The sequence below is a fragment of the Malaclemys terrapin genome, chromosome 8, assembly GCF_027887155.1.
Source record: "Malaclemys terrapin pileata isolate rMalTer1 chromosome 8, rMalTer1.hap1, whole genome shotgun sequence".
Lineage (NCBI taxonomy): Eukaryota > Metazoa > Chordata > Testudines > Emydidae > Malaclemys > Malaclemys terrapin.
The window spans coordinates 92,733,436-92,761,269 of record NC_071512.1 but is presented as its reverse complement, the minus strand read 5'-3'; the positions used below and the strand labels follow the sequence as shown (position 1 = coordinate 92,761,269).

Below are 27,834 nucleotides of genomic sequence, written 5' to 3'. Positions count from 1 at the left end.
ATCAATATGCAATTAAAAATCAGTTATAGTTTTAATTTAGTTTGCCCTTATTTAAATAATTGTTCCTTATTAACACATGCCTTATTTACCAATTAACACAGATGATTCGATAGATATAAATAAATGTTAATAGTTAACAGTTTTTTTCGATTTCATTCCCCTGTTTTCGTTAATATTGTAATAAAAAAATGACAAATATATTGACTGTACACTTCAAATAGTACTGTACCGACACAAGCCTGCTACGATTTTATTAGTAAGCACTAGAGACACGGAAACATACGGTAGATATGTAAGAAAATGTATAAAAATACTCACGTGTAAATTGCTGTTTTATTGAAACAACAATAATACAATTTGCTTTGTATGTGATCCATAATCCGTAAAGATCGAAGGTATCGAATGTGAATAAAATTTTTTAAAAACTTATTGCACTATTGTTAACTGCTTTTTACACAATTCAGAAACAATCTAAATTAGATTTCATATGTCGCCTATTTATAGTATCGTATTGTAAACAAGTCATTACACGCACATATTCCTGCCGATGCATGCTGGACTTCCCGACAATGCGCGACATGCTCGACTGCCAACACTTGCTTGTTAAGAGCTGTTGGCGGACTTGACACCTGATCGGTTATAATTTGTGAATTTATTTGGAAAATAAAGTAATCACTACAACTTTAACTCTATGTTACACAACAGATGAAACATGTACGAACGGTTTTTCAAAATTTTCTTATATTCTCTTCTTTCTTTATGCTTCCACCGCCCCCTTATTTTTATTCAATGCCCCCCAATTGCACCTGAGGCTACTACTGCCCCCCTGGATCGTTCCAGTGCCCCCCAGGGGGCAGTATCGCCCACTTTGGGAACCTCTGCACTAGATCATCCTGGAAATAGAACTCCACCCTGTAATATAATAGACACAAGTCACATCCATTCAATCATACTGCATTTTAAAAGGAATGGGCCAAATTATGTGCTAGTGTAGTCCATGCTAACACAGAGTAGCTTTTCCCCCCTATAGAGGCTGGGCCACATATAGAGGTTTGAGTTCACTGCTGTCTCTGTGATGGTGAGTCTGGTTTCTTAGCTCAAGTGGTAAAAGCCCATGCTTTAAGACCGTGTTTCCAGGTGCAGTCCCTGCAGACAACCTAAACTGGGTATTGTTACACTTGGCTGTTCTGTCTCTGACCCCTGGACTGCTCTGTTCCCAGATGCAGAAATAGAATGCTGATTCATAGATTCCAGTGTCCAAAGAGACCATAGTGATCATCTAGTCTGACCTCCTGTATATCGCAGGCCATAAAACTTCCCCACAATAATTCCTAGAGGAGTATCTTTTAGATAAACATCCATTCTTGATTTCAAAGTTGTCACCATGACCTTGGTAAGATGTTCCATTGGTTAATTACTCTCACTGAATATGTCTAGCTTCAGCTTCCAGCCACTGGTTGTATTATACATTTCTCTGCTAGATTGAAGAGCTCATTATTAAATATTTGTTGCCCATGTACATACTTATAAACCGTAATCAAGTCACCCCATAAACTTCTCTGTGTTAAGCTAATACCCAGCATTCTAAAGGGCTATCTCACAAAAAGTGGTGTAACCCACTGGTAAAGTATGTCTTGGGTCTGCCTGTGACGGTTGGTCCTCATAGATAACAGCCTGTTTCCTCCACCTGTAGGTCAAGTGAAAGAGGATCTGAAGGTTGTGAATTCAAAACTTGCTGATAACCCTTATTGGGAAAATATACATTAATGTGAGGATAGTGAAATTGCTGAAATGCTTTTGAATGGCAAAACATTTTATTTAGAAGTGAATTTCAATCTTGTGTTGGTATTTAGTATTTTTGGCATCTTTAGTGCTTATATTTGCTTAATAGGGGTAGCTGTTTCTGTTAAGAGTAGGGTTGGTTGCAGGCAGTTGGTTGTAGTGTTTTCAGGAAACCGAGAGAGATGTATGGGAGGTTTTGCCTGTTGGTGCAGAGTGGAAGTTGCTATCTGGGTGAGCTCTGAAAAGGTCAGAACTTGATTTAATAAATTTGGTGTTGCCAGTTCTTGTGACTTTTTTTTTTTTTTTTTACTGCAAATTTCATATTTGGCAGTGTTCATAAAGCCCGAGTTCCTGGAGATACGTGATTATTAGAGAATCTCAGCTTTCAATTTAACAGTAAGTTTCTAGCTCTTTTGATTGTTGAGCAAAGCTTGAAAACATGACTGGAATGTGCCCCGAAGTCTCAGAAGCCAGAGGGCAAATACAAACCCTCAAAAATTAAGTCATATATCTCGTGAGTTTTAAACCAATCTCATGAGTTTTGTGGTGTGACACATGATTTTTGAATGCTTGGGGTGGTAATATTGCCGTTCCAGAAAATAAGCCTTATTCTCAGAGGGTGTGTAATATTAGCACTGCTTGGGGGACTGGATGCTTCAGGGCAATGCTAATGAGCTGCAGCACTTTTCATTTGTAGATCACCAGTTTGAATTAGGCCCTCTCAGGAGAAATTAAAAACTGTTCCTATCTAATGGATGACTGGCAATCTCTACGTGAGATGAGTTGGGTGATTCACAGTTCCAACTCCCACATCATGAACTGAGCACCACAGATTTGCACTAATTGGCAAACCCAGAAAAGCAGCCATGGAGACTGAACTATCACTTCTACCCCAGAGGAGGCCCCATGCCCATCAGAAGAGAGCCATTTGGCAAAACAGTGCATGTGGGTTGTTTGCCTGCCTGCTGCCCTGTAGGTAAACAGAGGACTTCATTCACCAGGATGCTCAAGCCAATGTTTCTCACCAACACTAAATCCACACAATTTTTGGAAACTTGAAAGATATGTGTATATGCAAATTATTTCAACATATGCAAATTAGCTCATTCAATAATTTGCATAGATGACATCATTGGGCAGCACAACATTTGGCAGCTATGTTTAGGAGACGCATGGCAGAGACAGAGTCACAGCCTGCAGTCTTCTAGCTTATGCCCAGCTGGGCTGGCAGGGGCAGTCCCAGTGGAACTACTGCAACCAGCATATTTTAGAGCAGTACTTAGGCTGTGGCTGCTGTAAATTGTGTCCTGGGCCATTTCAGCCTCTGGATCAGGAAAGTGAAAAGGTGGCACGGAGGTGCCTTTCCTCACCAACCACGCTCCTTATATTCACAGAATGTAAGCTCAGTGAAGATGAGCACCTAGCTGGGGGATGAAAGGAATTCAGTGTAAACCCACTGTATTTTAAAAGGTCTTTAGGGGTCTTGAGTTTGCTTAGGATGGACATGAATTAAAACAACATAAATAACACTTCAGTTCTGTGAGAGACAAGGGGAGGTGAGGTAATATCTTTTATCTTTCAAAAGCTTGCCTCTGTCTCTTCCACCAACAGAAGTGGGTCCAATAAAGATATTATCTCACCCACCTTGGCTCTCTCATATCCTGGGACCAACATGGCTACAACAGCACTTCAAACTTCATTTTTGTGGGAAACAGGCATTTTTTTAACAACACTTAATATTTAAAATACATTGTGTTTGCTTTATCCTCTGGCTGAATCGTTGCATTTAGTGCCACACCCTTCCATGGTTCTTCAAAGGGAATTGCCCTGGCAGGGGAGAGAGATTGTGGGGCAGCCCTGTCTGTAGGCAGCAGATCTGTGTCTGAGCAGTCTATTTCCAACAGCAAGGAAATAGGCTTGTAGCTCTCCCATTTTTCAGCTTTCTTTAGTCTTCCTCATTCTTGTTCCACTGCCTGTCTTGAGGTGAAGAGGCCTGGGACATGGCTACCAAACTCCTCTGCCCTCCTCCTGTCCCCACTAATCCAGCATCATGGAGACAGAGCCTGTTTTATGGTGGGCTCATGTAGCTGCTTCTCCCTATTCCTCAACAACTGTTCCTGCCCAGTGCTGCCTCTCTTAGGGCTAGTCTACACTACCCGCCCGGATCGGCGGGTAGAAATCGATCTCTCGGGGATCGATTTATCGCATCTCATCTAGACGGATAAATCGATCCCCGAATCGACACGCTTACTCCCATCTCGTCAGGAGGAGTAAGCGCTGTCGACGGGGGAGCCGCGGCGGTCGATTTGCCGCCGTCCTCACAGCAGGGTAAGTCGAATAGGATACGCCGAATTCAGCTATTCGTGTAGCTGAATTTACGTATCTTAAATCGACCCCCCCCTTAGTGTAGACCTAGCCTTAGAAGCTCTGCCCTTTACTAGGATGTATGAAAGGAGGTCCCTGGAGGCTCCTTCAGGGAAGTAGCAGGGCTCCCACAAGCCTCTGAGGTGAGGCCTTCCCCTTGCTATGCTATAGCTTATAAGGGTGGGAAGGGGCCATGAGGGCAGCAAACAACCCTTCCAGGAAGCCCATCCAACCCTTGTTTAGTCTGCAGAAGAGAAGAGTGAGGGGGGATTTGATAGCAGCCTTCAACTATCTGAAGGGGGGTTCCAAAGAGGATGGAGCTCGGCTGTTCTCAGTGGTGGCAGGTGACAGAACAAGGAGCAATGGTCTCAAGTTGCAGTGGGGGAGGTCTAGGTGGATATTAGGAAACACTGTTTCACTAGGAGGGTGGTGAAGCACTGGAATGGGTTACCTAGGGAGGTGGTGGAATCTCCATCCTTAGAGGTTTTAAGGCCTGGCTTGACACAGCCTTGGCTGGGATGATTTAGTTGGTGTTAGTCCTGCTTTGAGCATGGTCCTGAGGTCTCTTCCAACCCTAATCTTCTATGATTGGAACCCTTTCAGGTTTTATTGGATTTATTTTTGTTCAGAAGGCCCATTTGGGGCTATAACTGACCCCAGTCCTAACTATTTTTTTAACGGGGTCAACCAACCCCAAGCATTGAAAAATCACGATTCAGCCCCCCAAAACAACAAAGAAATGGTCTTCAAAGTCATGACTTTTTTTTATAAAAGTAATACATTTGGGATTTTTCCCCCTCTATGTTTTGAGCCTGTATGGTGCCCTGAGGTCATGGCTGCGAACTTTTCTCTGCAACCGTGAGGGCTAGAGCTTATCAAAATAAATTCAGTGAAACATTTTCATGTTGGAAAACGGTGCTTTGTCAAAATAGAAATTTTCAATGAGGAAAGACTGGGTTTCGTTGGAATTTTCTATTCAGGGAAGTTAAAACAAAATGTTTTGAACAAAAATTTTAAACTGTTTTGTACTTTTTCATTCATTTCACAAAAAGTTTCGATGTTTCCCATTTGGGATAAAAATAAATGCTAAACTATTGGAATTTTCCACAGGACAGAAATTCAATTTTTTGCTCAGATCTACTAAAACCATAATTTTTTTTTTAATGAGAGCTGAGATTCTTCTGTAATCACATCACTCTGGGAGGTGGGGCATTCAGAGGAGCACCAACTATTGCAAGAACTGGCAACAGTGAGATTACAGCAGCACTTGAAATGAAGGTCCAACATGAGAGTCATATTAATGCTGCAACTTTAAAGAGGGGAATGGTAATTTCTGAGGAAGCAAAATCTTTGAGGCTGACTGGAAAAAAAATCCTTTTTCCCTTCAAGGACCAACGCATAAAGGAATAAACCTGAGCCATGAGAAGTGTTTTGGCTTCCCAGTTGCATTTTAAGTTTCCAGATGGATTCTGCCTAGTTTATATTATTATAATAAAGACACTGCTCAGTGCTGTACGTGCCTCACAGGCTGTAACTGTGCTAACCTTAATGACCAATTGTGCAGCAGCAATATGTATCTCTCAGTACACTCAAGGCAATATCAGACACAAGCTTAGTTAACAACATGACTCAGAGCGCTTGTTCTCCACCAAGCATTTATATATTTTCTGGGGATTAGGAGGAAACTTTCAGTGTTGCCAACTCCTTGCAATTTCATTACAAGTCTAATAATATCTGGTGTTTGCTTAAAAATGCAGCTGCTGGAATAAGGTTATTATACTGGAATCTTGGCTTTAATTCTGTAAAAAAAAAAAAAAGGTATGTTTCTAGCCCTTACAGCTGTGAATAAAAGTTTGAAAAGGTGAACCCTAAATGCTTTGACATCTGAAGGGGAATAGATGGAACCCAAAATGTATTATTTTTGAAATCTCATTTTTAAGCCCATCTCATGATTTTTGAACTTCTGGGGGGCAGCAATATTGTTTTTCCTGTTTGCAGGTTTTCCCAACTACCTCCTGTAGGATTTCATGCACCTTCCTCTAAGCACTTGATACTGGCTACTGTCAGTGACAGGATACTGGACTAGATGGAGTATACTGATCTGAGTCTGTATGGTAGTTGTTCCTAGGTTTATAGTAGTTCTTTCCGGTGTAATCAACAAAAGTTTGTTTGTTTTTTCCCTCCTAGTTTGCTCTTCTTACAGAAGTCATTTAAGATGTTAACATTTACACAACAAATGTTAATCCCATTTCAATTTGCTTATGTTGTCGCTGCACAGTAAGATGTAATCATCGGTATTTCTGAAAACATTCATGAGATCAGTTTTCACATGATCCCTAGTTTCATGGGTTGTTTGTTGGGCTTGTTTTTTTGCTAATGCTCTGAAATGTAATGGTCACACACTCCTCTCCTATATTGTTTTGTTCAGTGCTTCCCTATATTATAAAACTCAGACACTGGCCTGTGGAACACTCAAGACTGCATGTCAGTGATACAGTCTCCTCAGCTTGTATTGAGTGAGACAAGAGTTGTTCTATGCTCTGGAAGGTATGTGACTGACCCGCCAATGCTCTGTGACCTATCAGCCCAACTCTTCTCTGAGAAATACAGTCGGAAATTCCCCCCATCCCCACTCCAATGGGGTTCCTAAGAAGTGATGTCAATGGTGCAGATCCTCCTCGGATGTCTCTTCTTGTTTGGCAGGATCTCCTCAACTGAGGAGATACTTAGGGTGCCTACTAGTCCCAGCCTGAAGGGCTGACATCTGAAACGCAGCTGAATGTCCTCTTCCTAAGGAATAGGATGTGTCAATGGGGGAAGCAAAGCACCTAAAACCCCTCCAATATCACACATATAAGCACCGATTTTGGGGAAGGGAGGGCTCATAAAGAGCACCCCAGTCTAAGAGCCCCAGTGTTTTCCTCTCTATTTCCTGCATGTGAGTCCACGAGATTATTGCCACAAGTTTACAGAAGCCTCTAGGCTCTCTGAGCAGGGATGACCCAAGGGTCAGGTTCCAAGAAAGATGGACAGTGGAGAGGACAGAGAGTAGCTCGTTTTCATGAACTCAGCCCACTTCCTTTTGAGCCGCATCAGATCCCTGCAGAGTGTGACCTAGCACCCAAGCCTGAGAATCAAGCTGCTGTGGAACTCCCCTGAGTGGGAGACAGGCAGGGGTGAAAGTAACTTAAAGGACTTACTGGTACTCCGGAGTACTTAGGAGGGGGCGGGGCCTCAACCACAAGAGGACAGGGCCTCTACCAGAAGAGGCAGGACCTTTAAATCCCCGGGCACTTTAAATCAGGATTTAAAGGGCCCGGGGATGGGACTGTGGTAGCAGCAGCTGGGAGCCCCGGGCCCTTTAAATCACTCCCGGAGCTACCAGCTGCAGAGGTGGAGCTTTAAAGGGTCCGGGGCTCCGTTGCAGTAGCGGCAGCCGGGAGCCCCTGGCCCTTTAAATTGTCGCCTGAGCCCCGCCGCCGCTACCCCAGGGCTCTGGCAGGCTCCAAAGACGATTTAAAGGGCCCGGGGCAGTAGTGGCTACCAAAGCCCCGGACCCTTTAAATCGTCCCAGGAGCCTTGGGGTAGTGGTGGCAGGGCTCCGGCGGCTATTTAAAGAATCCGGGGTTGCAACAGCCGCTACCGTCCCAGCCCTTAAAATAGCTGCCAGAGCCCTGCCACCGTCTCCGCAGAGCTCTGGCAGCAGGGCTCCAGGGACAATTTAAAGGGACCGGGGATCCGGTAGCTGCTATCACCCTGGGCCCTTTAAATCATCCCCGGAGCCTGTCAGAGCCCTGGGGTAGTGGCGGCAGGTCTCTGGCGGCTATTTTAAGGGCCAAGGCTGTAGCGGCTGCCGCAGCCCCGGATCCTTTAAATAGCCGCCAGAGACCCACTGCCGCTACCCCAGAGCTCTGGGGACGATTTAAAGGGCCAGGGGTGGTAGCTGTGGCAGGCGCCCCGGGCCCTTTAAATCGCAGCCTGAGCCTCACTGCCACTTCCCCAGGGCTCCGGCAGCAGGGCTCTGGTGGCAATTTAAAGGGCCTGGAGCTCCTGCCGCTGCTGGGAGCCATAGGCCCTTTAAATTGCCACCAGGGGAAGCCGATCCATACCGGGGCGTACCGGCTTACTTTCACCTCTGGAAACAGGGACCATTTTCACCTCAAGATTGGCCCATTGTCTCTCAGTTGTTGCTGGCTCTCAGCTATTGCCATGAAAACCAAGAACTAATTATCACAAGGTCCAATACAGTCACTTAATGTATCTCTCAAAGGGATTATCTCCATTACAGCCTCAGATCTAAGGCTCTCTGAGTAGTACAATTAGTGCATGGAGGTATATGGTGACCATGTTTGCTCTCAGCAATACCATGGATCTATGCAGTAGACAGCAGTCTGACATTGTATTCAATCAGCAAGACAGACTACTGTTGGGGAAGCCATGAGAGATTCAGAGAAATTGTCCCTAAAATCAGTATGGCATGGTAGGTACTGTATATATGGCAATTGATTATTAAATCTAAGCATTAACATGAATAATAGAAGAATCTGGAATAAAGTCAATTTTAGGTTTAATCCCACAAAATCCAAGAAATTCAGACAGATAGACTATGGCATCCTGAGGCAAATCTCTCGTGCTTAGGCTGTGCAGCAGAATGGAAGATCCTGTCATCGAGTCTGCATCACTGGGAAATATGACATATCTCTGGGAAAATATTTATTACACACACACACTATCTAAGAGTGCACAGGGATGTATAGGCTTGGCCAAAACTGCAGCTGGTGTAAATAGATGTCTCCACTGATTTAGGTGGAGCTATGCCAACTTACATTAGCTGAGGATCTGGCCCCACTGAGTGTGTTTCTATCTTGTATATCTAGTTCAGCCCCATGAAAATGGATGACTTATAATGCCTTCAAATACTGTGTTTACATTGGAAATGCTTGACAGACTCTTAAATAAGCAGTGCTACCAGGTGGGCTTGTAAGAAAGAGGGTATTTATAAGGAAAGGGTAGTGGCCATATCTTATTACTTCGTGCATTTGTGAGTTTGCGCATACCATTTATTAAATAAAAAAGCCACTTAAAAGATGAAATAAAAGTAGAATAGATTTGAATATCTTTGTGCTGACAATTTTTATCCATGAACTTATTTTCTAGGTATAGAAGACATACTCTGTTTTGATTGCTTGGAACATGTTAACAGGGCAGTGTCAGAATACAAATCATATTCTTATCTATATTAACATCTTAGCTTCCTGATCCTGACTTCTATTAACTGGCCCTACTGAAATCAGCTTAAGCTTGGGTGCACAGTGAATGCAGGACCATGCTTTGGGTGCACAATGAATGCAGAGTATTAAAACTGAAGAAGTATAGAAATCGTGTTTACTTTCCACTATTTATTCTGGAAATTTCCTGTGTTTCAGTTTGGAAAATGAAGCTGAATTCAGTTTCATTTTGTTGTTGTTCCTGCATGTATTAACCCAATCCCACTGTAATGCATCTCCCATCACCCTTGGGTGGGTTATCAGCAGTGAACCTAGACCTCCGCTTGATCCTCTGACATTTCAGCTAAAAGAGGTGATTCTGCTAGCTCACAGGCTATAGCAGCCTCATAAACTCTGGGCCAGCCATGCTAGGGGGGCACACTTTGTAGGTGTGGGTTACACCCCTCCAGCTCTGATCCTGCTACTGGACCGGTGCAGGTGGAATCCAATAGTGGGCTCCAAATAGAGCTGCAGTACTCTGCCCCCTGGATCCTTTGGGCAGTGGATTCACAGCACTGCAGTGGAGTTTACACATTTGTAAAAAGGTTTCATTGTTTTAAATGTAATGGACACATCTGTGTTCCTACTAGGGGTGTCTTTTAAAAACAAATTTGGGGGACTGAACTGAGTTGTCAGTTTTCTTTAGCAGGATTCTGTGTAATCTTGCTGTGTGCATGGATAGTATAAGATTTTAAAAAAACCAAATAAATATAAAGCCCTGTAGCAATAAATGAAAGAGCCGAGGTTACTGAAAAATATGCCTAGATGGTGTTAAAAATGAAGACATTTCAGATTGACCCTGCAAAATAAAACTTATCCAGAGTCTTTTCTTTAAAAAATAAATAAATTAGTAGCAGCAACTAGACTTTCCAAGAGCCAACTGAGATAGGATGTTGTTGATGCACAGATCAAGCCCTTACCCATCTGAGGAGGGATTGCTCTCACAAGTAGTCCCAGTGAATTCAGTGGGATTATTTGCATAAGCAATGACTGTTTCTGTGAGCATGGACTTGCAGGAATAGGCCCCTTAGAAATGTTAATTGATAATACATTCAGCCACCTTGAAGCATGCTATGTTTTTCTTGTCAGAGTACTGGGTGTGATACTGTAAAAAGCAACAGAGGGTCCTGTGGCACCTTTAAGACTAACAGAAGTATTGGGAGCATAAGCTTTCGTGGGTAAGAACCTCACTTCTTCAGATGCAAGAGACGTCTTGCATCTGAAGAAGTGAGGTTCTTACCCACGAAAGCTTATGCTCCCAATACTTCTGTTAGTCTTAAAGGTGCCACAGGACCCTCTGTTGCTTTTTACAGATTCAGACTAACACGGCTACCCCTCTGATACTTGGGTGTGATACTGTAATATTCCACCTCCACACAGCTAGAAGAGACGAGCTGAATATTTCCCCCAAAATGTGTTGCTTAATTAATATAAAGTCTCACAATCATACATTTTAAACAATGATTGCATTGCAAAACAAAATTCCAGGCTGACCTTGCCTTTTTCCCTTGACCAGCACTGTTGCTCGTACACTTCAGCATGGCAAGGTGGAGCATCCATTAGATTTTTAAAAACAGTGGTATTTAAATTAGCTTGTTCAGAAGGCATTGTCTTTGGAAAGATCAAGTAATTCTGTAAATTAATATATTAACTGTTGTGTTTTTCCTCTCCTTTTCAGAAACAAATTTGTCAGTCTCTGCTGATTTAATGCCGACATCATCATGGAACATTTCAAGTGAACTAGACAAAGGTAAGTGGAGAGAGAAAACGGAAAGATGTAAAACCAGGCTTTACTCCTCACATATTCTTTTTGGCTTTCTTATTCAAATCAGTAAGTAAACGGGAGGAGAGTGGAACTAAGACAAACCTTTGACATTCAATTACATGCAATTCTGTGATTTTTGAAAAATGTTGGGTTCCTCCCCCTCCACCCAATAAAATGTTCCACATGGTAAAAATATTTCAAGATGTGAATTAAAGAAGTTTATGTCCTGCCTGACATTTCAGCTGGTGGATCTTAGGATCTGCTCTCAAAATTAATAAGCATTGGCCAGAATCAGTTTGCCTGTATGTGTTTACTATGAAATTTCAAGACATTAGGTTAGTAGAAGAGAAAAATACTTCTAAACGTTTGTAATCAGTAATTATGTGAGAGTTTGAACACACCAAAGGACATAAATTGTGAGGAAAAAAAAGAAATGTATTTCTCATCCCCTTTCATTTCATGAATTATGCAGCATAGGTAATGTAAGCCAGATTGTTCAGCCTCTTTTAGTCTTTATTGGAAGCCTGTGACCTGCATCTTTCTGGACCAGTCTGGTCTCTCAAATACTTCTAATGCGATTTTATTTTTTTTAGGTGGAAATGGTAGAACGCGTTTAGTTAAGTTTCCCTAACACTTTCATTTAAAGACCCTGTTTTCAGTTGCTTGTAACTTTGTCTAACTTTAATAATTTGAGTTGAAGTGTCCTTTGACAGGTGTCTGCCATTGCAGAGAACAAAGTCAGGGGAAAATATGTTGTTTTGCCCATTCTAAAGAAATAGTACATCTGTTTCATCCTCTTGTCATAGATGTACTTTTTTCCATACCTGTGAAATTCTGCCAAAATCTGACCACATTAGAAAACTCCCTGAAAAATCACAGTTCACATATTCTCAGTAGAGTCTTTTTAGAGTTTGGCTGCTAAATCCTTCAAAGATTCTATCTGAACTGATCATGCTCCAGCCCAGCCTTTGTCCTGGCCAGTCTACACATGCATCATCCCCACAGAGCAACTGCAAATGTTAAATCGCAGTGCTGCAAGGGCTCAGCATGACTTTCCCTGCAATTGCATCTGAGAGAGAGAAGTGCCAAGCAGCAGAACTGAGAGCAGGAAGATGTCTCTCATGTACTCTTAATGCTCCCGCCGCTGGCACCAAGACAGCAAGGAAGAGAAAGAAGTAGCCTTTGACTGTGATGCAGAGGGGCAAGGAGCAGTTGAGGAAGATGGCAAGAGCTGTGAGAAGAGGGGAGAAGTAGACTGGAACAGGAACTGGTTTTGTGGGAGGAGGACTGAGACGGGGTGAGCTGGAGAGGACCTGGGTAAAAGGGATCAGGCTTGTTGGGGGACAGATCAGAAGGCTTTTGTAAGCACTAAAGCACAGGATTCCTGAGTCTCAATATCTCTCAGCGGTCAGCAAATAGCTGTGAAACCCACTGGCAAAATGTCTTATCTCCCTCCAGTGGTTGGTCCACAGAGGATGACAACATATTACTGTATCAGTTACCCTCTTAGCTCAAGTGGCAGAGGCCTGTGCTATAGATCTAAAACGTTTTTCTGCTGATGGCCCATGTGAAGGTCAATATGGTTCCTTCCACCTGGAGGAATTTCTGGGTTGGGTGGTTTGTATTCGGTTTTTTAGAACATAGGAAACTACATAGAAAAGATAGAAAAACTGCATTAAAAATGTAAAGGTCATAGAGTCAAGCAGGCAAAAGATAGGAAATTCCAGAATTATGGTTGTGTATGCAACCTTAATTTGGGCCCTTTGTGTGTATGCATTATGATACATCCTTTATTAGGTGATCCCATACTATTTTGTTCCTTAGGACCCGTACACAGGATGGACCGTGAGCTGGGGATGATTCAGGGTTGTGTAGTGAAGGAGACTGTTGTCTGTAGGATCCCAGCTTTCTGGCAGAAATTGGAAGGTGTGTAGTGAATGAGGCACAGGACCGCAAGAAGAGTAATGAGGGCCTTTGGCTAAGGCAGTTAAATGCTCCCCTGAGGAATTGGATTCTGTCCCAGTGTCTGCTGCAGAGTTCCTATCATGCTAAGCGAGTCCCTTAAACCAATCTTTTCACAGGTTGCCACTTTATTTTCTGTGCCCCCAACTTGAAATACCCAGGGTCTGATTTGCAGAAGTGCTGAGCACTTGCAATTGCAAATGAAGTCAATGGGTGGTGTGCTCGGATTATAGAAAGTAATTTAAAATGCTAAATACTCTGAAAAATCAGCCCCTGGTCTCATAGTAGATGCAGTCCGGCTGCTGGGCACTCAGAGTGGGTATCAAACTTAGTGGACACTTTTTTGACTTTATTCTTTCTGTCCTTCAGTTCCTCATCTGTAAAATGTGGAGGAGGATACTATACCTAACTTTTGAGCACTTGACTTTACAATCTTGCATTAAAAAAACTATGTTAAAGAACAATAATAATGTATATTAAATTGAATGCTGCTTTTGCACAGACTCCAGAAGCTCATCCTCCCTACATGCTTCTGCAAAAACATATTCAAAGGGCAAAGTTCAGAAGCTATATGTAAAATAGAATAAATTAACCTTTCACTAAATTGAACTTAATCTACACTGGAGAACTTTGCCCTAAATATTCCTACCATTGTTAGTCCCAATGGGAGAGTTTGTTTAGGCAAGACTCCTGTGACCAGAGTCATTTTTAGCAAAAATAGGTCTAGCCACAGCCATTCTTCTACAGTAGGGTTAACACTGCTGAGGATTTTTTTTTTTTTTTTTTTTTTTTTTTAGATGTCTGCAGTGCGGACATGGCCTATGACTCTCTTAGATAACACTGCTCTACAGCCAAAATGCTTCTGAAATAAATGTAGTCAAACTTTACTAATTCTGGGCACTGAGAATGAAAATGATGCTTAAAATTGTTGATTGGCTCTAGTTTTCAAGATATGCTATTGGGTCAGTATATACGACCCTTGACTTGGGAATGGCGGAGGATAAGTGAGTTATAAAGGGAAGGGATCTCAATTTAAACCAGAAATGACTAAAATACATCTTTGACTGGATCTATGAATAAATCTATGACTGGGTTTGGACAGTACTTGCTTTTTAGGCAAAACAATGAATGATGCAATCTGAAGCTGGTATTGCGTCATACATGATATGAATTGCATCATGTTATTCCTAGAAGTCATGGATGATGCAATCATAACGAAGCTTACATCACTCTGCTGAACAAATTGCCCTATATCAGCTCTAGAAATCATACAGTTTCGTGCTCTCTTATTTGTCAGTGTTTGATTTTGCAAAGGGACACATTTCTGTTTAGCCAAAATGAGCAGAGATGCCTCATACTTGTGTGAGCAATGCAGATAACTTCTTCTATGTTTGTGGTGAAGTGACTTTTGCATCACAAAAGCGCAGTATAACCACTGTGGTTAAGAAAACCTATCACCTTTATTTTGGCTGCAAAATTGGAGATCAGGACAAGAGGTGGGCCCCACACATATGCTGCAACACTTGTGCAACAAATCTTCACCAGTGGTTGAACAGGAAAAGGAAATCTATGCCTTTTGCATTGCCAATGATTTGGAGAGAGCCAACAGATCATACCAGCAATTGTTACTTCTGCATGGTGCCTCCAGTTGGGAAAGGTGTGTCAAAGAAGAAAAAGTGGACTGTGCATTATCCAAACATTCCATCAGCTATATGCCCAGTACCCCACGGAGAAGGACTGCCAGTTCCTGATGCACCAGAATCATTCTCACTTGAGTCAGATGAGGAAGAGGATGAAACTTCTAGTCCTGAACCATCAATGTCACAGGTCCGACATTTTCTCCCATCCTCCTTCTCTGAACCACACCTCATAACACAAAGTGAACTGAATGACCTTGTCAGGAATTTGGAACTACCCAAGAGTAAGGCAGAGCTGTCGGGCTCCAGACTACAGCAGTGGAATCTCCTGGCAGGTGATGTTAGGGTTTCCATGTTCCGTGACCGTCAAAAGGATCTTGTCCCATTCTTCTTCATGGAAGGTGATCTTGTAGCCTGCAACAACATCGATGGTGTGATGGCAGCCCTCAACATCATTCATGATCCAGATGAGTGGAGACTGTTCATTGATTCATCGAAAACGAGTCTTAAAGCTGTTTTACTGCATAATGGCAATGTTTTGCCATCAATTCCAGTTGGTCATGCAGTCCATATGAAGGAAACCTATGACAACGTGAAACAACTTTTGAGGTGCATAAACTATGACCAACATCAGTGGCAGCTTTGTGGCGATTTGAAGGTTGTCGCTCTCTTGCTTAGTCTGCAGACTGGATACACAAAGTACTGCTGTTTTCTCTGCGAATGGGATAGTCGTGCAAGAGATTCCCACTACATCAAGAAAGATTGGCCACTCCGACAGTCATTGGAGCCTGGGAGGAAAAGTGTTCAGCATCCACCACTTGTTGATTCAAGGAAGATTTTGTTACCACCCTTAAACATCAAGCTGGGTCTGATGAAGAACTTTGTCAAGGCCATTGACAAAACACAAGCAGCTTTCAAGTACCTCCGTGGAAAATTTCCAAGGTTAAGTGAAGCTAAGATAAAGGAAGGTGTCTTTGTTGGTCCTCAGATTCGGGAACTTCTTCGAGATGATGCATTTGACCATGCACTGCGTGGCAAGGAAAAGACGGCATGGAAAGCCTTCCAGTTAGTGGCAATAAATTTTCTCGGAAACAACAAGGCAGACAACTACAGGTTGTTGGTGGAAAACCTCCTCAAGGCATACAAAAGCCTTGGTTGCAACATGTCACTAAAGATACATTTTTTGCACTCTCATCTAGATTTTTTCCACCGAACTGCGGAGCAGTGAGCGACGAGCACGGCGAGCGATTTCACCAGGACATTGCAACAATGGAGAAATGCTATCAGGGCAAATGGAGCCCATCAATGCTTGCAGACTATTGCTGGACAGTGACAAGAGATGCTCCATTTAATGAATACAAGAAACAAGCCAAGAAGCGCCGAGTAGACACTGAATAGGACTAAACTATGTACATAATAGTTTTTTGCCTTTTGTTTCATAATAAATTTTATTTATATAACCCTTTTGCTGATTTTTAAAGTGTTACATAAACAGGACAGGTGAAATATTATCATGTAAAGCAACCATAAACACATGAAAAGACCTAGGTTTACAATTTATGATTAAAACTCTACTATCTACACAATATACATAGACATAAAATGTAAAAACTTAAATCTCTTAGAAACAGTAGCCAATCAGTTGTTTTAATTGTCATATTTGAATTCAGCACATCAAAATACATAATAAATAGCACATTTTATCTCTGAAGCAGACGACTTCTCAAAAATTGTAGACCAGTGTAATTTACAGCCATTGTCCTGAGATTCAAAATTGATAGCCAGAAGAAAGTATATCATAAAGGTGTGGGCTACTGCCTACTTCACTGTACACCTTCTTCCAGCTCCTCAGCGTGCAAGTTACACCAATTAGAGTCAACATTTCCCACTATTGCTGCCAACATTTCACTTCCAAAAGGAAGCGGTGGTAGGAGTGTTAATGTAGACAAGGCTCTGTCTGCTGCCACCATTACAAAACTCAATGAGTAATCATTTTAAACTTTTCTCCCAGCTTGTGGGCTTCTTCAGTAATTTTGAGCATCAGGTCATTTTACTGCTCAGAGTAAGGTTTCTGTGATGGTGCTGAATGTGATTGGGTCCTGTCTACGCTAGCGGTTCAACTGTTTTCAGCATTGTTTCAGTGGCACCTGTTAATAACATCCATGACTGACAATGGATAAAAAGTTCACTGTGCTAATCCACTTGGAATGCGACAGTTATCACCTGCTGAGGTAACTTCTGCATTCCAAGGGGATTACAACTTCATCATTATCCTCAGCTCTTATTGTCATTTCTACAGAACTATACATTTACACAACTAAAACATAGATTTACAGATGTGGATTAAGACACATTTGCTGCCCAAAAAGCTTACAGTCTCAGAGCCTGATTCTGTAAAAACGCATGAGAACAAAGTAACACACATGTTTTGTCTTGTACAGGATAAAAAAGCTAGGTTTTTTTAAATGTTAGCTACCATGTCCTAACTAATATGCTCTAAAACGCTAGCTTAGGTAAGGCAAATTGAACTGTAGTACATGCTAGTCAGTCGAGTTGAAGCCTAGGAGGAGGAAATTACATTTACACTTCAATTTCCACCTCACTAGCACCTAGGATTTCAAGAAATCAGCTTCCACCTGTCTTCCTACAATCTGGCAGGAGATCTCAGAAGTCCCAATAAAACAGATTTTAAAGCTTATGGTTCCCAGCCAAGTTTCCCAATTAAGCAACTGTTCCTATTAAGTGGTTCTTACTGTACCTACTGCTGCTTGGAAGTTAACATCCCTTGCTTGAATATTTCTTCTTTATTTTTTTTTAACACAGTATTGTTAAACAATATTACAAAACTCAATGAGTAATCATTTTAAAGTTTTCTCCCAGCTTGCCGGCTTCTTCAGTAATTGACTCACAACTGAGCCTCATTTAAGTTTCAATTTCTATTAAATAAGCCAAATCGACAGCATTAAACCATTGCCTGTTTATTCTTTTTAACAGGAAATGAAATGTAAAAGAGACGCAGTCACCCGTGAAGAGCTGTTGAAAGCAGCGATTGATGGGAGGGAGAAGGTGGTTTCTCACCAAAACCTTAAAACAAACAAACTACACATCAAAATAAAAATAATCACTTTTTACAATAGCAGAATCTCAGCCAGTACCATTTTTTCTCTTTTCTTCTACCCTTCAATTATGGTGTGTTTCCTGCAGGGAAAGAATGTCATGAATGAAACTGAAAAACTAAAACGGGATCAAAAAGATATTTTATTTCAAATGAAAACTACTCTCATGCACACTTCAGAAAAAAGGACTTTGTGGTTGGGAGACAGCCTAGCTCAGGGGATCAGTAACAGGATACAAAGCCCTTCATCCCTTGGTTGCCAGTTCAAATATACTTGAGATGAGGATCAGAGGGGTAGCCGAGTTAGTCTGAATCTGTAAAAAGCAACAGAGGGGCCTGTGGCACCTTTAAGACTAACAGAAGTATTGGGAGCATAAGCTTTCGTGGGTAAGAACCTCACTTCTTCAGATGCAAGTAATGGAAATTTCCAGAGGCAGGTATAAATCAGTATGGAGATAACGAAGTTAGTTCAATCAGGGATGGTGAGGTGCTCTGCTAGCAGTTGAGGTGTGAACACCAAGGGAGGAGAAACTGCTTCTGTAGTTGGATAGCCATTCACCGTCTTTGTTTAATCCTGATCTGATGGTGTCAAATTTGCAAATGAACTGGAGCTCAGCAGTTTCTCTTTGGAGTCTGGTCCTGAAGTTTTTTTGCTGTAAGATGGCTACCTTTACATCTGCTATTGTGTGGCCAGGGAGGTTGAAGTGTTCTCCTACAGGTTTTTGTATATTGCCATTCCTGATATCTGACTTGTGTCCATTTATCCTCTTGTGTAGTGACTGTCCAGTTTGGCCAATGTACATAGCAGAGGGGCATTGCTGGCACATGATGGCATATATAACATTGGTGGACATGCAGGTGAATGAGCCGGTGATGTTGTAGCTGATCTGGTTAGGTCCTGTGATGGTGTTGCTGGTGTCGATATGTGGGCAGAGTTGGCATCGAGGTTTGTTGCATGGGTTGGTTCCTGAGTTAGAGTTGTTATGGTGCGGTGCGTGGTTGCTGGTGAGAATATGCTTAAGGTTGACGGGTTGTCTGTGGGCGAGGACTGGCCTGCCTCCCAAGGTCTGTGAAAGTGAGGGATCGTTGTCCAGGATGGTTGTAGATCACTGATGATGTGTTGGAGAGGTTTAAGCTGAGGACTGTAGGTGATGGCCAGTAGAGTTCTGTTGGTTTCTTTTTTGGGCCTGTCTTGTAGCAGGAGGTTTCTGGGTACACGTCTGGCTCTGTTTATTTGTTTCTTTATTTCCTTGTGTGGGTATCATAGTTTTGAGAATGCTTGGTGAAGATCCTGTAGGTGTTGGTCTCTGTCTGAGGGGTTGGAGCAGATGCGGTTGTACCTCAGCGCTTGGCTGTAGACGATGGATCGTGTGGTGTGTCCGGGGTGGAAGCTGGAGGCATGAAGGTAGGCGTAGCGGTCGGTGGGTTTTCGGTATAGGGTGGTGTTAATGTGGCCATCGCTTATTTGTACTGTGGTGTCTAGGAAGTGGACTTCCCGTGTAGATTGAGATGAGGAGGAGCTACAAGCTACAACTGTTGCGAGAGATGTCTGCATATCATAGAGGGCACTCAAGACTATGTAGCATAGTTCCTGGGGTTTGTAAGACCAGTAAAACTGCTTGTTGTTGTTATGCGCGGTAGATGGCTTCTTTTGTTCTGCAATCTGCTCTTTACATCACCTCATCATGACCACCAGGTGAGGGCAGTTCAGTGTCTTAGGTGAAATAAGTTGGTGGTCTAAGTCCACCTCTTGATCAACAAGTTTGGCACATCATCAAATCTGGACTGTTGTAACCTGGGGATAACCAAGAAGGCCATACAGATATACAGCATTTTAAATGTGTAGTAGCCTGGTTGATGAGGAGGGCAGGCCAGTGAGAATGTATTACACTAGTGTTCCATACTACACTGTCTGCCAGAGAGTTTGGCCTTATCATCACTGAGTGGTTGTCACCCTGCTTGGTACAACAGCCTGAGAGGTATTCAGAAATGATCCCCTGTTGCAAAGGCAGAGACCTGCAAAGGAAAGAGATTTTATAACAAAACAGGATAAGGTAGAGAAAAAAATATATATTGGGGGAGAGGGAGGAGAGAATGAGAAATACACCTCTACCCCAATATAATGCTGTCCTCGGGAGCCAAAAAAATCTTACCGTGTTATAGGTGAAACCGCGTTATATCGAACTTGCTTTGATCCGCCGGAGGGCGCAGCCTCGCCCGCCCCAAAGCGCTGCTTTACTGCGTTATATCCGAATTTGTGTTATATCGGGTCGCATTGTATCGGGGTAGAGGTGTACTATCTGGGAAATGGAAATCAACAGTATCTAGGAAATCAGAGTTAGGCCAATGCTGAGCACTTTTGAAAATCCTCCCATAGTGCATTTGGCACAATATCAGAATCATGCTTTCCAACTAAGGTGATTTGTAATTTTGGGTAAGAGGAAGAATGTTTAGAATGGGAAGCAGATTAATGTGGGGCCTTCACACATACAGTCTAATTTTCCAATGCTGTTGTCCTTTCCCAACAGCCACACTCTAGCCTTTCTTCTGTACAGTTATAACAGTGTGGCAGCTTCAGTTTTCTTTGCCATAGCGAGGGATTGGTGTTCAGTTCAGGGGGCTGGGAATCAGTGATCCTGTGCAAGATACTTAACCTTTCAGTGCCTTAGTTTGTCCTTTTGTGACACAGGAAGTGATGTAGTCAAGTTGGAATGTGCTGGAACACTGTTCCGGTACTATTTCAAGATTGCCAAAGTAGTGGCTCATGGATTTTTCTGCTTGGATTTTTTTGCAGAGTATACCACGTGGAGGACGCTATTATGCAGAGCATGCTTTTCTTCCCCCAGTGGTGTAAATCTATTATCTATAAATCTATTATCAATTATAATAAACAACAAACCCATAAGAAAGGATATAGTAAAACAAGCAGGCTAGCCCTATGGGCTACAGACTGAATGTATGAGGTCACGCTGCTGGGGGCAAGCCCACACCATTCCAGTACCTTCAGATTTAGGACTACATCACAGAAAAAAGGGTATAACAACACCCGCTTCCTGAGGTGTTTGTGAGGCTGATTAATGCATATAAAATGCTTTGAATGCCTCTGATGAAAGGTGCTGTGCCAGTGGATTAAAATGATGGCTGGTGGGGGTTATTCTCTCTGATATGCTCATCTAATGCCATGCCAGAGGCCTTGGTTCAAGTCTTTCAAAAGTGACTAGTATTTTGAGTGCCTTAGTTTTTGGGTGCCCAACTTGAGACAACTTGAAGGAGCCGGGTTTTCAGCTGAGCACTCTCCCTCTGAAAACCAGGCCCCTTAAAGTGTCTCAAGTTGGGTACCAAAAAGCACTAGTCACTTTTGAAAGCCCTGGCCTGGGATTCTAAGCTCCATCTTGGCTTTTGGACCCACAGAGGTCATCTCACAATGAGGTCGAAAGCAGTCTAATGAACACTGGTCTTCAAAGGAAAAACCCCTCAGAATGGGAAATACTTCACCATTTCTGAAGCAGGAATTCAAGAACCTGGAGGAGAAGCATTTTGATGGGCGTACGTTCCACCTTTCACATAGAAAATGAGTATGTATCTGCATAGGGAACATACTTTTTAAGACAGGCTTGGAAATTCTTCATTCCTGTGCCAGGCAAGATTTCCTACATAAATCCTGAGAAGCCTGTTAATGACAGCATATCTTTAGAACAAAATGATATTACTCCAGGGCAGTTCTTGTCACAATTACAGGTTTAAATATCACCCCTTTTGGATTTCTTCTAGCTTTTTAATTCAAAAAAGAAAAAAAAAGTCGTTAGTATGTTGTTGCAAGTTATCCCTTGCTGACAAGGCACTAACTCATGCAGAAATGACAGGTTTTTATGTAACTTTTTTTGTTTTTGGAGATCAGTATGAAGTAGAATATTTTCTCACTTGAATATAACTTTAGGTTATTGATGCCTTAGATCAGTGCTTCCCATCTCTTGAGCTGGGGCCCCCTGTTTGATGTATCCATTTCTGGTCTCCAAAATGTACCCTTGTACCACTTCCTGGCTGAGTCTGACTTGTTTTTTGTCTCCTCTACTTCTCCACTTCCCGATCAACAAGTTTGGTGCATCATCAAATCTGGACTGTTGCAACATAATATACCTGGTATGATGGATTTTTCTTTTCTGACCCACATTGGAATAGACAACGGATGTTGGTGACCTTCATTCAGCTGCTTCTCCTCCCACAAAATGCTGCACGCTGAAAAGGAAGAGCTGGCTTTTCCTTTCATTGGATGCCTGTTTATTTAAAAGGAGAGAGAGAGAGGCTTGAATATGAAGAGGAGTCTGTCTGTGCCTAATACAGTAGAGGGATTGTTCAGGACCAATACATCCTTAGGTAAAGATAACATCAGTAACACTGCTAAGGAAGAGTCACCTTTGAAATATCCTGCCCCCCCCCCCTAATTGCAGATATCATTTAACCTTTGCAGATGTTAATTGGAAAATTGGCACTTCTGAGCCAGTCACAACCACTCTATAATGGACCAGAGGGGCCACTGCTGAGAAAAGCCAGGCACTCCATCCCCCCATCCCAAGAGCCACACCCTCTGTCTCCACAGCACTCCCCCACCCTTGCTAGTCTGAAGACTGGGAATGGCTTCTCTGTTTTCATTTGTCTCCAGCCTCTCTGAGCTGTGCGTTCCTCTCCACATACCAGCCGAGTATCCCATTGTGCAGCAAGAAGCCGGAGTGACTGCCACTTTCTGACACAGTAGAAAAGAGAATCGTGGTTGGTCACTTTTCTGTTTTAAAATTACATCAGAATAGATCAATAGCATTACCTGCTACAGAGCTTCTGCCCACAGAAGTGAAAGATCTCCAGGTACAATGTCCACGCGGGTAGCCATTAAAAGGTTTGCATTTGTGAATCATCTGAGTAATTGATCCATTCAGGCTGGATACTCCTCTTCTTCTCCATACTTTCTTTGAGATTTCTGCAGGGAAAGCTAATTTAGGGTGACGCAATTGGCAATCTCATTCTGCTACTCTGTTTCTTTCACTGAATGTGAACTGCATTTCTGTAGATCCCTGAATCCTTGAAGAGCCTTCTTGTGCACCCTGCCAGGGAATCATGGAATACCCCCTTTGCATGTGGGAAAGAGATGCTCATATAGAGCGTTCTCTCGCCCTACAGGTCTTGGAGGCATGATCGGGCCCAAAGTTAGTGATCAGTGTTGCAATAATACGGTGAATGTTTTCAGATCATTGACTCCTTGCAGTCCCAGCAGCTTTTCAGTTGTGTTTCCAATTTCCACAACAAAGCAGTGGCCTGTGACTTATGCAGCTGTTGTTTATCTACTTTTTTTGTATTTCATAGCTCATCTGTTTTGGCAAGGAGGTGTGAAATTGGACCATCTTGCCTGGCTTAGGAACCATTTTTATTTTCTGACTAGCAATGGGCCCAAGCCACAAAATTCAAACTCCCCAAAGTACAGAACAATCCAGAGCTAGGGTTTTGTTTTCTGCCCATTTCTGTCTGACAGGCCCCATTATTATTACTAAATTTTTATATTGTTGTGCTTAGAGGTCAACCAGATCGGGGCCTCATTATGCTAGGTCAGGGGTTCTCATACTGGGGAGGGGGTGACCTCTCAAGAGGTTGCAAGGTTATTACGTGGAGGGGTGTCACAAGCTGCCAGCCTCCACCCTCAAACCCTGCTTCACCTCCAGCATTTATGATAGTGTTAAATATTTAAAAAGTGTTTTTAATTTATAAGGGGAGGTTACAATACAACAGTTTGAGAACCATTGTGCTAGGTATGGTACAGACATATAATAATTGACAGTCCATGCCCCAGAGAGATAATTACGTGATGGCAAGAGTCAAGATTTTCCATTGTGGCCAAAGGACATGCCACAATCAATCAACAGTTGGTTAATCTAGTGTGGGCCAAATCTTAGGGTCCCAAGGATCTGTGCACCCAAGGGACCCTCTATGCATTGATCACACCCTCCCTATGAGGAATGGAGGTTCATTCATCTTTGTAGCAGTCATCCCACACTTAAGCATGAGTGGGAAAGAGAGAGGGAAGAGGAGGGAAGAGAGCAGGAGGTGGAGGAGGACATGTGCTGGAGAGATGTGGTGTTCACTCCTGTTCCTAATGCCTACAGACAAGGAAAGTAAATATGTACAGACAAGGATCCCTCTAAAAAGGGAGCCCCAGAGCGAGGCGCCAGCAGGGAGCTTGGTGGCATTGTGGTTTCAGAATTATGGTGGCCCAGAGCCAAGGCTGATGTGCAGGGCCTCTGTGTGACTGTAACTGCATTGTACTTAATTTTGGGGCTGGACCCCTTGTGTTTTTCATGGTGAGAAGCAAACCCTGCTCACCCTACTGAAGAACTCAGGAGTGACTGTCCCCATGGCAAGTATGTACAAGCAGGGTCACTATCTGGCCATCAGTTTTTGCACCCTATGATCTCAATGAGAATTAGGCCTGAGTGAGGAATGTATTTAAAAAAAATTGAGTAAGGCCTTGTGTATTTGGCTCCATATCCTTTGGGGACATCTAGATTTTCCCCCTGAAATCTCTGAATATGAATTTGATTCATGTGATGAAAGGGAAAGAATTACAGCTTTCACATTCATGCACCATTTACCTTTTTATTTTCTTTTATTATCTGGGGATATTCAGTAAATCAAGTTCTCCGGATACATCTAGGGATTCTGATTCTATTTGTGGGGTCCCATTAGTAGCCAAAGCAGTAAATTACTGCTGCTGTGTTTGAAAATTTGTTTAGCTACAGTACATTAGTCCCTTTTGTTTGCTTTTCCACTGATGGAGTGTACATTTTTATTTGAGAATTTGTTTCTTGAATGTCTCATTTATGAATAATATAGGGTGTAAATTGTGAAGGCTGTAGAACAAAACCTAAAAAAGAAAGCACCCCAACTAGCATGCAGAATTCATTTTAAAGCCTTTCATAAAATGTTTAATTTATATTGGGGTTTTTTTTAACCCCAGTGTGAGTAATGAAAGTCTGACCTTTCTACATAAGGTAACTATATATAATAACCTTTTCCTGGGTCATCCAGCTATCTTTGTTTGTTTGAAAGATTGATAGATCATAGGGTCAAGGGACGTGTTTTATTGTAAGTTTCTGTTCCAAATTTCCTGACATTTTTGGGTTTTTTTAAAAAAAGGACCTCTAAAAGGCAGAGTAAGGGCTAATAAGAACCAGATCCTAAAGTGATTGTATGTCAAAATGTCAAAAATAACAGCTTTTCTTTGACTCCATAACATTAATCTTAAGGCACATACCTTTACATACACACTGTTTTAATAGGTTGAGTTTTTGTATGTGACCATTTACTACAGAATGACTTCTAAAGTGACAACAAAATCCCTTGATGGTTTTCAGTAGTTTGGTTTATAGCCTGATACGGACATTTGTTTACCTATTCCGAATCACTTCTTTGTGATTAAAATTAGAGGTCTCCTACTTGTGCTGTAAAACTAGATCCTAAGTAAAGAAAAGCTTCATTTCCCCCTTGCTGGTTTGTAGTGTCAAAGTTATCACCACGGCAGCAGACCTTAAACCTGAAAGTTAACTTATAGAAGGAAAGACAGAATGTATATTAAGTGGGAGCTTTCCAAAGGCACAAGGGGCAGTGAGTTGCCCAACTCCTATAGAAAGCCCATGGGAGTTGGGCATCTTACTCCCTCAGGGTCCTTTGCCAATCCCAAGGGGTTTTTACACTATAGCATTTTGTTTTCATTTGTCTAAAAAAAGCAACCAAAACCCTAGATAAATATAAAAGTGGTATTCTGTATTAATTTTGAGCAACAATTGTAACATACACTGTACATCTAAAAGTCATGAAGCCCTGCAGAGCCAAAAAAACAGTAAGTGTGTCGAGAGATCCTTAGATGGTACAGACTACCATAAATAAGACCTGAAGGAGGAGAAAACAACACACAGCTCTAGAAAGTGTTCTGCATACAGTGTTACACACATGCTTCACTGAGAATCTTATTTAAACAAACAAAACTAAGCTGGGCAAGCACAGCCAGTAGTGAACTTCCTGCTGTCCCCATGCAGCTTGTATCAAATATTTAAGCTCAGTCCTCTGGGCCTCTTTAACTCTCTGATATGTTTCAGGCAGAGTTGCAAAATCATAAAAGTATAGTATCCCTTCCTGTATTGCTCTACTTTTTATTAATTTAAAACAACGGAGAGAGCAACCAGGACTCTTTCCCCGGCCCCTTAAAAAACACGGCTTCTGCTGATCAGACCCACTAGTTTCGGCTGATCTCCTTCAAATATGATAGATAGGCAGATGGACAAATGAATGGCTAGAATTTTTTTCCCCCATTGAGAAGTATGCTCACCCCTGTTTCCACACTTCCATGAGAAATCCTGCTAACTCCTTCTTTAGCATAACTGGAATAATTTAAACCACGAGTTTATTGAACATATGGAACAAACAACAAATTCATCCAACACATTCAGACTGGGTGACTCCAGATTGTTGTATCTTGTCAGAGTACAGGGCCGGCTCTGGCTTTTTTGCTGCCCCAGGCAAAAAAGCCTCCTGCCGCCGCCCCTCTTCCCCCCTCCCTCCCAGCGCGGCAGGGGAGGGCACCGAGCCAGGCTGCAGGGCGCTGTCCCCGACCAGCCGGAGCACAGGGAGGAGGGCGGAGAGTCCGGCTGGGGCTCCGCTCTTCCCGGCGGCCGGAGCGCCGCGGGGAGGGCAGCGAGCCCAGTCGCGGCCCCACTCTCCCCGGCGGCGAGCCCACTGAGGCTCCGCTCTCCCCGGAGCCGGAGCACTGCACCGCACCACCCCCTCCAGGTGCTGCCCCAAGCACAAGCTTGGTGGGTTGGTGCCTGGAGCCGGCCCTGTCAGAGTAACACAGTTTTCATGTAGAAATTTCCACCAGTCTGGACTGATGAGCTCTGAAGTGTAGTAGTGCTGATGCATGTGGATATTGGGGAAGAACCAAGCAGGGCCGGCTCTAGGTTTTTTGCCACCCCAAGCAAAAAAAATTTTGGATGCCCCTCACCCCAGCCCTGGGCTCCCCCCCGCTCCTTGCTGCCCCAGCCCTGGGCTCTCCACCTCAACCTGCACCCTCCTGCTGTCCCAGCCCTGGGTCACTGGTAACTCGCTCCCAGGGCGGGTCATTCAGCAGGAATTTTGGATGTGCACAGAACACAGACAGGATTGGTTCCCATATGGTTACAGAACTGCAGTAAAGTGGAACAATTTTCAGCTTGTGTGATTGGAGGATATCTGGATGCATATTATAAGACTGTCCTACATAAATGAGGAAAAGTTGAGGTGCCTTTATTATTCTTTTCTTCCACTCTTTGTTTCTATAGGGAATTTGCCAATGCAATCACTGTCTTCCTTTAAAACAAATAAAACTAAAAAAAAAAAAAAGCAATGGCTGTTGAAAATAGCAATTCCAGTCCTTAAAATCACTGGGAAGCATTTCTTGCTCAATTTTATCCTACTTTTTCTACAGCAAGTTACAGTGGATCAGTATATTTGATTTGGGAGAAATGAAATAACAGCTGCCCAAATTGAGCTTGAGCACTCCTGAATTTTGAGGGTGTTCAAATCTGGAAGGCAGGTGCTAGATTCCCTTTCTGAATATTAGCTATATCTGGAAAGGAAAAGTCAATTTCTGCTTCCATGGCTCAGAAGTGGAAATCCTCCTACGTGCCTGGTACTGTATCTAAAGCTGCCCAGGTCCTCTAACACAGCCTCCCCTCCCTTACTTTTCATTTTAAAGTCTAGTGAGATCCACATACCTCCCTTGCTAGGCTTCAGATAGAGAGGTGCACTGTCCCTTTAGTCCACCCAATTCCTTCTTTGGGGGCTGCAAGGTGAGGTCACACCAGTATCCCTAATCCAGTCTGGGGAAGTCTTCTGAAGGGGATATCTGGGGCAAAGCCTTCTACT

At 42.8% G+C, this 27,834-nt stretch overlaps 1 protein-coding gene across 3 annotated transcripts in view; it reads left to right on the top strand.

Moving 5' to 3' along the window:
* Window positions 1–27,834, top strand: part of ROR1 (receptor tyrosine kinase like orphan receptor 1) — a 252,394-nt gene that overhangs the window by 153,223 nt on the left and 71,337 nt on the right. For 2 of the 3 annotated variants that reach the window (XM_054038421.1, XM_054038422.1), the window contains exon 2: window positions 11,092–11,163. In XM_054038421.1, coding sequence (XP_053894396.1) covers window positions 11,092–11,163 — 72 coding nt within the window. Of the gene's footprint in view, window positions 1–11,091; window positions 11,164–21,408; window positions 21,468–27,834 lie in introns of those variants that run through there. The other variant, XM_054038423.1, reaches the window with a different exon arrangement.